This window comes from Hippichthys cyanospilos, chromosome 6, assembly GCF_059441005.1.
Source record: "Hippichthys cyanospilos isolate Australia breed blue-spotted pipefish chromosome 6, RoL_Hcya_1.0, whole genome shotgun sequence".
Taxonomy (NCBI): domain Eukaryota; kingdom Metazoa; phylum Chordata; class Actinopteri; order Syngnathiformes; family Syngnathidae; genus Hippichthys; species Hippichthys cyanospilos.
The window spans coordinates 23,715,186-23,728,805 of NC_142374.1; the positions used below are offsets into that span (position 1 = coordinate 23,715,186).

The 13,620-nt window shown below is 40.8% G+C and overlaps 1 protein-coding gene across 3 annotated transcripts; it reads right to left on the reverse strand.

The window, feature by feature from the left end:
- Nucleotides 1–625: 625 nt before the first annotated feature.
- asz1 (ankyrin repeat, SAM and basic leucine zipper domain containing 1) lies at nucleotides 626–12,554 on the reverse strand. Of its 3 annotated transcripts, none has more exons than XM_088417397.1 (13): nucleotides 12,415–12,554; nucleotides 11,255–11,357; nucleotides 11,051–11,173; nucleotides 9,218–9,329; nucleotides 6,707–6,818; nucleotides 6,496–6,630; nucleotides 6,269–6,369; nucleotides 6,004–6,076; nucleotides 5,338–5,394; nucleotides 4,675–4,787; nucleotides 3,191–3,287; nucleotides 2,373–2,486; nucleotides 626–1,519 (listed from the first exon to the last, which is right to left on the reverse strand). In XM_088417397.1, exons 1-13 carry the CDS (start codon nucleotides 12,520–12,522, stop codon nucleotides 1,352–1,354), a joined length of 1,416 nt encoding a protein of 471 aa, XP_088273523.1. In that variant the 5' UTR covers nucleotides 12,523–12,554; the 3' UTR covers nucleotides 626–1,351. The 3 variants fall into 3 exon arrangements, with proteins under 3 accessions (XP_088273523.1, XP_088273522.1, XP_088273525.1); XM_088417396.1 differs by having other exon boundaries at nucleotides 628–1,519; nucleotides 3,182–3,287; XM_088417399.1 differs by lacking the exons at nucleotides 626–1,519; nucleotides 2,373–2,486; nucleotides 3,191–3,287 and adding an exon at nucleotides 4,412–4,590.
- Nucleotides 12,555–13,620: the final 1,066 nt, after the last annotated feature.

Consider the following 13,620-nt stretch of genomic DNA (forward strand, 5'->3'; position numbering starts at 1 on the left):
GATGTTTTGCTGAGTGAATGATAATACGAGCTAACTTTCTTTTAACAATAAATTCTGTAGGCAGGAAGTAAATAACATTGATTCCAAACGTATAGGGTATAGGATTTACCCCCAAATATAAGACACACTTTTTTCCCCAAAAATGAAGGCCAAAAGTGTGGGTGCGTCCTATAAACGGTAACTTAAAATTCTATTTTTTTGTTTGTTTTAATTAAACATCATTGCGCCGAATTCTGATGAAAAGATGCACATTTTTATATCGGCCGTATTCTTATTTACAATAATTACCGTAACGGGACAAGCAAGAAAGCGGGAATCAGTTGTCTGTTAGCAGCCAGTGCCTGATGCAGCTGAGGTTGCTATGGGATTATTTTCAATACAAGAAGCGAGCAGACTGAACCGACGTCCGAGTGAATTCCTGTTCACTCGCAGGAATATTACAAAAACGGAGGGTCCTGTAAAAGACAAAAAGAACTCGCGCCCCGTCGCAAGGAAAAGAAAAAACAACTGCTTCTGGCAAGGTGTTCACTGACCGCACACAATATGAGAAATCTGAAACACACTTAACATGCAACAAATATATACTTTACGGATATGAACACAAGAACATTTGAAGAATTTACACACATTTTATTCTGTAAATTATTACATTTATGTGCTACAGTTTTTAAATTGTCGCCAAACTTTTATTGTGTCCTATACACCAGAGGTCCCCAATCACCGGTCCGCCTGGTGCCAGACCGCATGGGCTGCACCCAAAATAATGATGTTCTGGAACTAATTGAGCTTGTCCTTTAATGGTTCAATCATTTGTGCTTCGTTTGGCTTGATCTTTGTTTTTTGGCACCACCTCTGGCCGCTGTTGATATTGCATTTTGTAGTGAGGAATGACGTGTTGCTTTAATTGAGAGCAGTTACTGTTTGCACATTGTTCTGTCTCTGTGAAATCTGGCCTACGAGTGTGTGTAAGTTGTACATTCATGTACAATTCTCCTTGCTGCTGCACTTTTTTTAACGAAAAAACACACATAAAAATATATTGTCAAGTAAGCAGCAGATTTTCACTATTTTAGAAAATGAAATTTCAAAAATTTTGACCATTTTCAACTTTTTTTAATCAACACAACCTTTTTCCAGACCAGAGCTGGCTCCAAGAAAATATACTTGTGAAACTGAACATACTTTTGCACCACAGTTCCTTTTGAGCCCACAAGATGTCCCTAAAAAAACTAAAATTTGTAAACCTGAGGAATCTTTTGAAAAATAAAAACAAAAATTCCAAATGTACAAAAAGCCCAGGTAACAAAACACAAATAAAAGTATCAGATTGAACATCAAAGCACGCTATTGATCAAAACAACAAGAAGGTGTTCCTTAACTTGGGCAGATAGCGACGGCTGAAGACGAGGAGGAAGCCAGCCCCCAGCACCTTCACGACAACGCCCGCCAGGGGTGCCAATGCCCAATCGCGTCGAGCGACGGGCGCGGGAAGTCGACAGGCGTTCGGGGCCTCGTTCATCTGTGGAAGGGACACGTCGAATTCAGCTCATTTGCTGCTTTGCAGCTGCGCTTCTCAAATTGAGGTACGTGATGCTAACTTGAGGGGGTACGTGAAATTTGAGGGTTTCTGCGGGCGTCTGCAAATCTAAAGTAATACTTTTTAAACCCTGGGTGTCAATTTTGACCCGATTTGGGCCATTGATCTAGAAACATCTACACTAGAACACTAGAAGGCTAAAAATTACTATAAGATTGTCAAAACAGGTAGAGGTTCAAAACCGCACAACAAAAATTTCCCTAGGAGAAAATTAAATGGAACATGAAGGAACAGGAGCAGATTCTATAAACAAGCCAATTCTTTAGTCACTGACCTCCATCCGCATTTTTACGCAACACTTCCCTGGGCTTGGACTTTTATATAGCTAGACAAGGACCCCCCTCTCAGGACTAAAACAAAATTTGGGTTCCCACCTTTTGGTCTGGGACCCCGAAGCTCTCCTCCCTCCTTACCCGCCTTAATGTAGGCAAGGAGCCCACTGAGTCCAAAAGGACTTCGCCAGGCATTAGATAGTTGCTTGACACAGATGAGGAACCACGGTCAGTCCCCCCCGACCCCCAATCTGTCTATGTGCTGCTCCTTCAACTCTTCTCACCCCGGACCCTAACCATCAGCCCTAGAAGCTCCGTCACCCCACAACGCGGCCCCTCCCTCCCTCCCGCCTGGTGTCTGCGTGCTGACAGGGCCGTGTCAAAGCGGCGCTGACTTATTGGCTGCGAGGATTCGCTCCTGTCAGGCTCCACTCCGTCTGATACAAACACACACGTGCTGGAGCTTGTCAACATGGAAATACAGTACGCAGAAGTTTGCCGACCTGGCAGAGCAGATTGTGGAGGCAGTTGACTTCGGTCTGCAGGTCTTTGGTCTGCATCAGCAGTTCCCTGCACGCGTCCTCGGCCTCCCTCTTGTGGTCCAAGGAGAAGACCAGCTACGCACAGACGACACGTTAGCGCACAGAAGCAGCACGTCTCCAAAATGAAGTTAACCAAATTACGATGTATGGCCTCAAATGCTTTGATTTCACCACTTTTACTAGCAAAGAAAACTATTTGCAACTAAAAACACTGATTTATATCAAATAAGATTTTTTTTCCAAGTGGTTTTCAAAAGCAATTTGCAATTAGTAAGAACGGCAAAGTAATTGTAAAAAAATCTGAATTTATTACACTTAAACAGATGTGGGAATTCTGCTCTTCAAAGATTTTAAACAAAAATAACCATACATTAATTTACTGTATTTTCTAGAGTAGGGGTTCTCAAACTTTTTAAAGTCAGGGACCCCTTTTAGAAAGCAAAATTTCCAAGGACCCCCATTGCAAATGTTTGCGGAAAAAAAAGCCAAAACGTAAGTGCCATTTCTCATCACATCTGATCAAATAAATTCACCAATTACGTCAGAATGGACCGATGAAATTGTGCCGCGTCCGTATCCTTACTGAATAACCAAAAAAACATTTGCGGAAACTTGGACAAAGCTATCAGGGAAAATATTAGCAACTTTAAACATCTTGAGTTGAGTTGAATGAAAATAAGCACCAACTTAACCCAACAAGTAAAAGCTGAAGTTTTTCCACGTTATATTGAGCGCGTGTGCCTGAAGAAGGGGCGCAAGATGTAGTGTACCCTGGAGACCTGCAGGGGGAGACGTTGAGTGGTGTCATGAATGGTTTCGGTCAGACGGCAGCATTGCTGCTTTAGCAGGATCAAGAAGTTGAGCAGCTCTTCGCTTCTGAAAAATACGAGGGGGGGGGTGTGTGTGTGAAAAAAGCAATAATTGTTCAACTAAAATTTCTTTTCAAGCGTACAAATAACCGCGACGGTCTAAAAGTGCTGAGCACCTCAACAAACAGGTGGCTGGCCTTTCTCCCACCCAGTGAAGGTGCTTCCCAGATGATAAGTGATTCGTATTCATCAAATGGCGCAGTCGCCAGCGTGGATTATTGATAGTTGTTATCTTAGCGCTACATCTGCGCACTCTGTCAAAGCGAGCCGTGTAAACAGTGTCAGGCGGGCAGGCCTCCCTTCTCCCTGCTCCTAGTTTGTCTAGCGCGGCGATGACAGCACACCCGCACAAAATATCTCATGTTATGTTATGCTTTGTTGTTTTACGCAGGGAAAAATGTGTGAGCCTGCCAGTCAATTTTTTTTTTTTTTTTTTTTTAAATCACGTTCCGCTTTGCGAGTAGGTGTGCATCCCGCCATAAAATCTGATTGGATACGGTGTTTGATAGGTGCGGTGCAAAGTGATTCAAGGATGATTTGATTTGAAAGTGAAAGGATTTGATTGGGTTTGACACAGTTTAAGCTGTATTTACGTTTTTGTTGTTGTTTTACGTACAGTTGAACGAACTTGTCAGTTGTATAAATGTGTTATTTCCTAGAGAAATAGGACTGATATTTCAAAGTGAAACACTTCAATTGGGTTTGATTGGATGCACTCGCATCATTTGAATTAGGAAAAAAAAAAAACGGTTTCAACGAGTTATTACACTCGTTTACCTGTCAGATTTTTTTAGTTGCATTTTATTGAATTCAATATAAAAACAAGCAATTATAGACTAAAAATATTTTTGGTTTAAATGAAATGGAACTAAAAACAGGTGCAGGATTTTTTTCAATAACAAATTTAAATGATAAGTGAATGACATATAAAAACAAACTATTATAAAGTCGCAATTAAAAAGAACTTTAAAACTGAAACAAAAACACTTGTATAACATTTTTTATTTCTATTTTTAATACACTTTTTTCCTAATTTTACTTAAATGAAATCTAATTTTTCACTAAATACGAGTGTGTTTGCTCAGTTGGTAAGCAGTGAGTCAGCCTGTCCTGGTCAAGCCTTCCACCATCCTTCTGTCTCGCGACGCCTGCGATGGGGTGCGCCCAGACGACTCTGCCTCCAGCACTGTCGCCTCTCGCCTTACAAATCATCACAGCTCCACTTAAACCGTAACTGAAGGTTCAGATGAGCACGAATGAGACGGAGATTTTGCTCGAATGTGTGATGGACAACTTCCAGTGAGGCCGCGCTTAAACGAGCAAATAAACGAATAAGCAGGGGAAGGCTCGACATGTGGCATATGGACTATGACACAGAAGACAACGATACAAACCCGCTGTCAGTCACTCCGAGTTGCGCCAGGGTGTCCAGGTCCACGTTGCTCATGTGCATCTGCTGCACAGCACTCAGGATCTTTTTCTGGTCTTCGGCATCTTTTATTCCAACCTGTGAGAATATTCAAATATCTCATGAAAATAAGGCCGTTTATCTAGCTCGTTTGCATAGCGGTAGGCACACAGTCACAATTCTGCCTTTTGAAAGATATAAAAGCTTTAGAATAAAGTAAATGTATTGTTTGTCTAGGATATATTTGGGTTGGTGCCCATGAAAGGCTTGAATTCACCCGCAACACTCATGCAACTCTAATGTGCATTGCTGCCACCTACAGGGCAAAAGTGAAATGTGGAATTTTTTGTCCCCAATTCAACCAGTGTTGAGATTATTGTACTTGAAAAGTTACCTGTTACTTATTCAAAAAGTTACTAATTGAATTCATTTATGCTAAAAGGAACTTGTAACCAGATAGAGTAACTTATTTTCACTACTTTAAAAAATGGCTTTATATGAAATAATTTGGATTCTTTTTCAAAAAGTTTTCAAAAGACATTTGAAATCGGTAGATGGTAAACATCAAGCAAGGCTCGCCGGAGCCTATCCCAAAGATGAACTCCCCTCATCCTCATATTCACTGACAGTGGTTGCAGTCACCCTGTACCTTTTCCAGGTCCTCCTTCTCCATAGTCAGCAGCTCGCTCCAGGTGATGTCCTTCGCCTGTGAAGTTACAGAGAGGGCACAACTCAAGCGCCTGCATGGCCGACACCAGCATCTGTCAAACTCGGCTCAAACCTCCTCGTTCGTTCCGGCTAGTGCGCTAGGGAAATATGTAAACTGCACACCTCATTACATGAAAAAGTCATAACGTCTGCTACTGTAACACCTCAACTGTGGAGCGAATACGCGAGACGGCATGCTATCATTAATCAATTAGGTGACAACATGGAGATGGGGGAAGGCCACGCGGGCGTGGAGATTTTCACAAAAGCGTCGTACTGACGTTAAAAAAAAAAAAAAAAATATGAGCACATTGTAAATTCAAAGCATGTGGCTGCATCTTAAAAATGCTTAAAAAATATTTCAAACAGTATACAGCTAAGGGATGCTATTAAATATTATGTAATTATACAACTGATTTTAAGCCCAATTTGCACAAAAGCAATTATTTTAATTACAATAACTCAGGAATGATGTAGGGGCGACCAAGTCAGGTGTTTTCTTTTGTTTATTTATCATACTCCAGCGTTTGGAAAGCGTATGTTCTTAAAATATTCACGTTCATGTGGAAGTGGCCGTACAGCGGTCTAATAATAAGTGTTGACGTACATGAATGATGTCGATGAGGTGGTCCAAATCCAGGCCGTGTAGCAGAAGCTCCAGCTCGTCCAACTTGGGCACGCTGGAGTGTAAAAAGGGACATTATTACTTTGACACCTTTGCACATGTAAAACATGCTTTCTGCAGTTGTTGAAATAAACAGCAGAGGGCGACAAACACAAAATTGAACTGATGTTTTCAACCCGAACAGCATGAAGCAACACGTATCTGCATTTATACATATTTCACACCTATCTGTATATTCCACTTTTACCTTTCAGCAAAAGACGGAGAGTTGGCCTTGATTACTGTGGAAGGCGAGCTGAGAGGTAGTGTGGGATCAACAATAAATTTTGAGGACAGCATCCTGGAGATCTACGCGGCATTTGGAACAAACACAATGTGTACAGGTTTTGAACGCACACAATTTACAACACAGAAAGTGACAAAAAGAGCCAACCCAACTGGGATTTTATCTTATCTAATCAATGTTGGCAGTACTTGAGTGTGCTTGAGAAGCACAGCCATCTGAGCGGGGGTCCTCCCCTCCTTGGTCGCAATGCTGCTGTCTGCCCCCAGCTGGAGAAGCTTCAGCACGGCTTTCTCTTGGCCGTGGCGCACGGCCAGCAACAAGGCCTGAAACATGGCTTTTGTTAGGCACCCGCATACTCTATGTACAGCATGTGTGTGAATCAGCGACAACGTCACATACGGTGCACCCGATGTCATCCTGCATATTGAGGTCGGCTCCGTGGGACGCCAGCAGGTTAAGGACCTTGCAGTAATTATGTTGGGCCGCCAGCATCAGACATGTCGTGCCAGACCTTCAAAAACGCACCGAAAGATTCATGCAATCATTCAGCTTTCTTATTCTCGAATCCAGAAGAAAAACGACGCACACGCCTTTCTAAAATTAAATATTTTAGTTCAAATGTGATGAGTGGCCACCATCTGTGGAATTTTATAAAAAAAATGGATTGAATACTTCAACCACCCCTAAAATTTTCATTAAAAATTTCAGGATGTAACAGGATATAACAACTGTTGTCATTTTACTACTATAATGGCCAGTCGTCAGAAAGATTTCTCCCTCACGCGCGCGTGAAATTTCATGATGAAGACTACAAAACCATTCTGTCATTCAGCTCACGTGTACTCCAACAAGACACGTGATTGGCTCCCAGCGCGACCATCAACGAATGAGGGCATGGAGTGGACACAACTCCTGCCCTCGTTAGTCTTGTAGGAGTGCCCTTGATCTGAATGACAGATGGGCTGCGCAATCTTCCTCATGAACCTTCACACACACTGTGAGAGTGACGCGAAGGGAGCAACAGCAGAGCCCTGTAAATGTCTTACCTAGATTTCTTTTGTGATAAATTGGAATTTAAAGTGTAAACTCTGCTTGTTATTATGTTTGGTCAGCTACAGACTTTCCTCTAGTCAAACGTTCGAGCACTGATGACCTGGCTACAGTCAGGGCATGGAAAGGAGAAGGGATATCAGTGCAGTTACTATATAAGGTTTAATCATTAAAAATTTAAGTAAATATGTGTACTGCAGTAATATTTGGCCTACTTTGCTGATTTCAATTTTCATGGGGTGACATGGACGGCATAGCACTTTTTTTCAACCAAGAATGCTTTGCGCTGGTAAGGGACTACTTGGCTAAGAAATATTTCACAAACATACTTTGTTGAAAAAAGAATGAAACCAGCGTTGAATAATTGCCTCTTAAAAATTCTTGTTAAATTCCCTTTTGAACAATACTTGTTTAATGAAGCTTGACCCAGTAGTTCACGAAATATTCAAAGCAAGGTGTACACGCCCTCTTTATGACAAAAACATAAAAATTCAGTAAGCTGTAACTCCCAAATGTGACTGACCTGAAATCTGCCATCACTACCAACAAATACGCAGTTTCATTAAAATCAAAATCGGCTTCCTTAAACCCACTATTGGGCACATAGAGGCCCTGGAGGACATTGAGGATAAAATAAAAAGACAATCCCTTACTCTATAACTGCAATCATGCTTCAAAATTGCTGGCTGCGACCAACACTGTACACCAATGGCTTTTAACATGACACACGTCCGGGGCGAGTTCACTGGCGGTGATTTAGCGAGTCGCCTGGGAAAGAATCAGCACTGGTCAAACACCGTGACAGCAAACCATAATATTAATCACCGCCAGGTAGACGATAAGTTAATGTTTTATGTCAATTCACACACATTCCTCGCCACTTCACCGCGGTGCACTTCCTCTTTGACGAGTGGGAACGGCACCGCGCCCATCGTTCATTTCTACTGTCAGCGTGACAGCCCTCGCAAGGTCTTTCTCATCCAGCTTCTGTGTGAGCGTTCAAATCGCCGGCATCGTAGATCACTCTTATCTGCGCAACTGTCCGACCGTAAAAAAAAGTTCAGTTGAGATTTAAGGTCTAATTGTGATTAACGGAGTAGACGTCACTGTTTCGATAGGCGAACTTAACCCTCCTGTTATGTCACGGGTCACGTTGACCTGAGGCTAGGAGATATGGCCCCAAAAAAATAATTAAAAAAAATGTCAGTCATTCTATGAGTTTATGATTTTAATTGAGATAATAAACCTGACAAACATTTATTTTAACGTATGATTTATTCAAAATTAAATTGTGTGCAAAATGTTAGAGCAGTCGGACATTTGAGTAAGTCAAACAATACTTCTACCTTCAAACTTTCTTTGGATTTTTGATGTAGAATCAACGACCGATAAAACAGCTTATTTAAGTTGAGGTATGACTATTTTACCCTGCGATGTCAAGAATTTTTAGTTTCACGACCAGGTATATCTTTACTTATTATTGATGTATTAGGCATGCTCACATGTGCAAAGCAGCCCAAAATCGCTTCCAGCCTCAACACTAGACTAAATTTGAGCGCATGTGAACAATTGGGAGTCCACATGGTGTGTTTGTTTATACCGAAGCGGCGGCAAAGGCAGCTGGTGTTCATTTTTGGTTTTGGGCTCCGACGTAAGCGACGGCGGCGGGGGCGAGGGGGTTTGATGGCATCTAACCACATCAACGTGCGCTCTCCTTTGCGCTGTGGGGGGTTTGTCGCCATCTCGGCTAAACCGTCTCGCTCAAATATTTGTTTTAGGAGGGAAACTGATCACATAGCTGGCACCGGTAGAGCAACAGTCTCAGCTTGTAAGCTAAACAGGAGATGCGTCGTTACTCACCTGTCCGCCATGTTGGGGTCGGCGTTCCTGGAGAGCAGAAGCTCCACACAGTGAGCAATATTGTCTTCTTTTGCTGAAGCAGTGCAGCAGGCCATCAGCACTGTCCAGCCATCTACAAAGAGTAACATTACAATTACGACTAAAACTAGGGGGTTTCTAAATACACATTGACACTCGAAGCTTTGAAGAATGTTCTTTAGATCAACAGTGCTTCAAATTTGATAGCAATCAATCAAAATCTTCACGGGGAGTTCTCATCTTCAAAGAACCCCTGGAAGCGAGTGAAAACCAACCAGAAAACGGCCGCATCGAACCAAAACGCCAGACGTTAGATATCTTGAGCATGGCCTCATGAGACTTTTTTTTTTAAGGTCTTTTGCTGATTGGCCTGAATACCAAATTTTATATGATGAAAGGAAATGGACCTTAGGGGGCTTCATTTTAAAAGAAAAATTCCAGAGAGCAAAAAGCCTGAAACGGCCGTGCCAAACTAAAATGGCAGACGTCCAATTGGGTCCAATTGAGTTTAATGTTTGGACAGCGATTTAGATTAAATGGTGTCCCCTCACCTTCACGAGATTCTAATCTTTTACTCAAGACGACATCTGGATTTGTTCATTGGCTGATAAGAGTGAGCAGAGACCTCCTGAATTCAATTCCAGTTTAGTTTCAGCAGAACAACAAAAAGTGTTTGTGTGTATGTGTATTTATGTTTGGGCCCCCTCCATCTGTATGTGTGTTACTGTGTCTTTGTTGTTTATATATTCTTTGCGTGGGCGAAAACCAGACGGGCCCAGCTTGCATGTGCATGGGCTTGGAGTAAATAAATGCTGATCCTAAGATTTTACTGAGCGGGAATGGCAACAGCTTGGCGACCGGGATGTGTGCCGTTCGAGCGTTCAATCGTGGATTCCCGTTGAAGAAGACAAAACAAAATTTAAAGGCCATTGGGTTGTTTCATTGTTTACTTCACCTGCCTCCAAAGTCAAGTTCATGAGATTGCGCTGGACTCACTTGAACTTTTCATGGAATTCCAGTACAAGCTCCTGGATTTAAGCCTTGCGTTAGTAGGGTTGCATTAGCATTCTGGCTAACAAAAGCGTAGCGTGAGTTCATAGATGACACGAGCAAACTGCTCAGCTTGGAATACACGAAAAAGTGTGCATGGTTATTTTGAATGTGTATAAGATTTCCTCCTTGAGCAGTATAAAAAAAAAATATGTGTAAAATATATGTTTGTGATGTTTGAGTTGGACTGAGTCGAGCTGTAGGACTTCTTGACATGGAAGAAATGTTCTGGCATTTTTTTTTAGCTTTGTTTTCTTCTCAAGCAGGCAGACCTTGATGCAACACATACATCGGATGATGATGATGATGATGCTGTGGCTCTTTGCCTGAACTAAAAACAACTCCCAAGGATCTGAGGTGTGTCGTTTCTGCAACATTTCCTCTTTGGCGTCATCGCTGTTAAGTAATGTCAGATGAAAGATGTTTGATGTTGCGGACCGACCGTTGCAATCTGTTCTGCTTGTAGTAACTGAAAGAAGCGCTTGATAATCTTTTACTAGAGCTCAGAAAAAACTGGAATGCATAATGGAAGACAAGTGAGATTTTCGAAATTCACGTGTTAAAATGACTCGTAAAATTGCAGCCACATAATTCACAACTTTCATGATTATGAAATTGCTGATTATTCTCAATAAAGATGTCCTCCTGCCACTTCCTAAGCAGTTAAAACGTTAACAATGCAAATACTGTAAAACACACCGTTTGTTTTCTGTCATGGCAGACGCTAGCCACAAATAATGTGGTAATTTTTTTCGCCGAGAGGACCTTTGCTGAAGTTGGCGTTGGCTCCTCGATCCAGAAGCACTTTGGCCACTTTGTCGTTCGCAACGCTGACAGCACACATCAGAGGAGTTTGGCCAAAGCCCAGGTCGCTCTCCACATCCATGCCTGTGCATAACATAACCCCCCCCCAAAAAAGACCTTTTGAACTCCGCAAAGATGAGATTTTTTAGATTAAAAACTCCTTACCATTGTCCAGCAGGTGTTCAATGGCACCGACGTTCCCTTCTCTGATGGCTCGTTTCAATAAATTGACTTGACTCTCAATATCTGTCACAGTAATATCAGCATTCTGTAACAGTCAGAAATACAGATGTCATACATTTTATAACACACAGGACATTTACAGTAAATGTAAGTTATTTGCATCATTATTGTGTATAGCATCACAGAAATGCTAAAAAGTGTTTTAATTTGTGAGAAGGTATCATGTTCAGATACCTAGCATGTTCAAATTTTAAAATATAAGACAACTGAGACGGTTTTTTTTAACCTCCGTAACCCTCCTGTTATGATTATTGCAATAAAATGTTATGTATGCATTTATCCAAAAGTGTCAAAATTGCATTATTGTTTTTTATTTCACTTACAGAGTAAAGAAAGTAACACTTAAATTTATACTGTATGTGACGTTCGTTTCTCTGCAATAGTAATAGCATCCTGGATCGTGCGCAATTATCACTTCAAAATGTTTTTTTTTTTTGCTGTTGTTCGTTTTCTCCTCAGAAACAGAAAAAAAATCTCCCATTTTGATCTGGGTTTTACGCGTTTATCCGAAAATTGCAGCAATTAAAAAAAATCTATAACATTGTAATAAAAATGCATACAAATGCAAATTTTAATAGATGAGTTGATTATACATCAGCAAAGCTGATGAAATACTGAAATACTGCATCCAACATTAACTTTAACTTTCAAGTGGGTCAGTTTGACCTGCGTAACAGGAGGGTGTGTGTATATTTCTTTCACAAAAACTTTATTTTGAGTGAATTAATTATTTGGAGATCTACATTTACATAGAGATGAGTCTTTTTTTCCCTGTAGAAACACTCTCTTAAACTAAATTTACTATGCGGTTCACCCTTCACTTAAATGATGATTTATGATATTCCAGTATATCGTTATGGATAACAAGTAACAATTTCACAGTCAACGGCAGCGTTTGAATCATTTTCCCGTGCACCGAGCTAGCTAAGCTTGCTAGCTAGCTATGTTTTAAGCTAGCTGGGCAGGAACAAGGTTTGGCTAATGGCGGCAAGACGGCTACTTCCGCTAGCACGAGCTAACACTGCTAACTATGATGGAGACGAGACGTATGCGAAGGTGTGTTGTTTCTAAATCGAATTCACCTCGGTAGAAAAATGATTTTTGTCAGGGGGACGCTCCATGAACCACTCTTCGCTGCTGGAGTCGCTTTCATAGCCAGCTGGGAAGTAGACACCCGTCTGGTCGTCCATGTTGTCACAGCAATGTGGAACAAACAACTGAGTGCTCCAATTAACAGGCGAGGGCAAACTGTTCACTTTTTCTTTTTTTTTTTAACCTTTTAAACACAGTAAAAATCAATAGAGTAGTTACACACTGTCTATAATATAGACCTTAAATGTATAAAATGTATACCTTTATTGTAATCAATTACCTTTCATGCTTATAAAGATTTAATTGTTAAACTACTAATACTTTTACCACCTAAAGTCATCAATTACTTTAGTACTTTATTCATTAACTAATCAATGGAATATAGAAAGTACTTTTTGTGCTTGAGTACCTTAAGATAAGCGCCTTATTCCCTAAATTGATTGATTTATTACTGAAATAATGAATTACTTTAGTAATTTTAGTCGTTAAAATATTTGTAATTTTTAGTACCTAAAGTAATTGATTGCTTTGGTACCTTAACCAAGCAATTGCTTTTGGTGCTAAGTACATTAGTTATTTGAAGGGGAAAAAACTGCTAAATCAGGACTTTTTATTGAACGTGATGAGATGAATTAGGATTTTTTTTTTTTCATGCTTAGCATTATTTTCGGTTACCTGATACTTTAAATATACGTATCTGGTATTGGTACGCGTCCATCCCTTGCTATCGAAAATAGAGCACAAAGTGCAATGGGCACAAATATCCAGAAGATGTCACTGTTTCCTCCATTAAGAGCTTCAATGTGGCTGATAATTCCCACAAGCCATAAACAGCTTAAACAGTACAGTAGGTGTTTATACCCTTTGTTAGATTTTATTTACAACTGCCACACCTCCTTGTCACAAAAAGTCAGTGATCCATGTTAGCTTGAATTTGCCATTGCTTTTCAGATGAATCGGACCAAAACAACCTGAACACACCTAAAGATCTGATAAGACTTCACCACACCAACCTCACTTTATCGATGTTCCCCTGTGGAATGTTTTTTTTTTTTTTTTTTTTTTTAATACTCTCTCTACTGAAACTGCGTAATATGAAACTGAAGTTATTTTTTTAAATGCACTGTACACATAGTGAAACTGTGGCTACTGTAGGGGATAGGAGTAGTGTGATCTGGATATGCCACACATGTCAA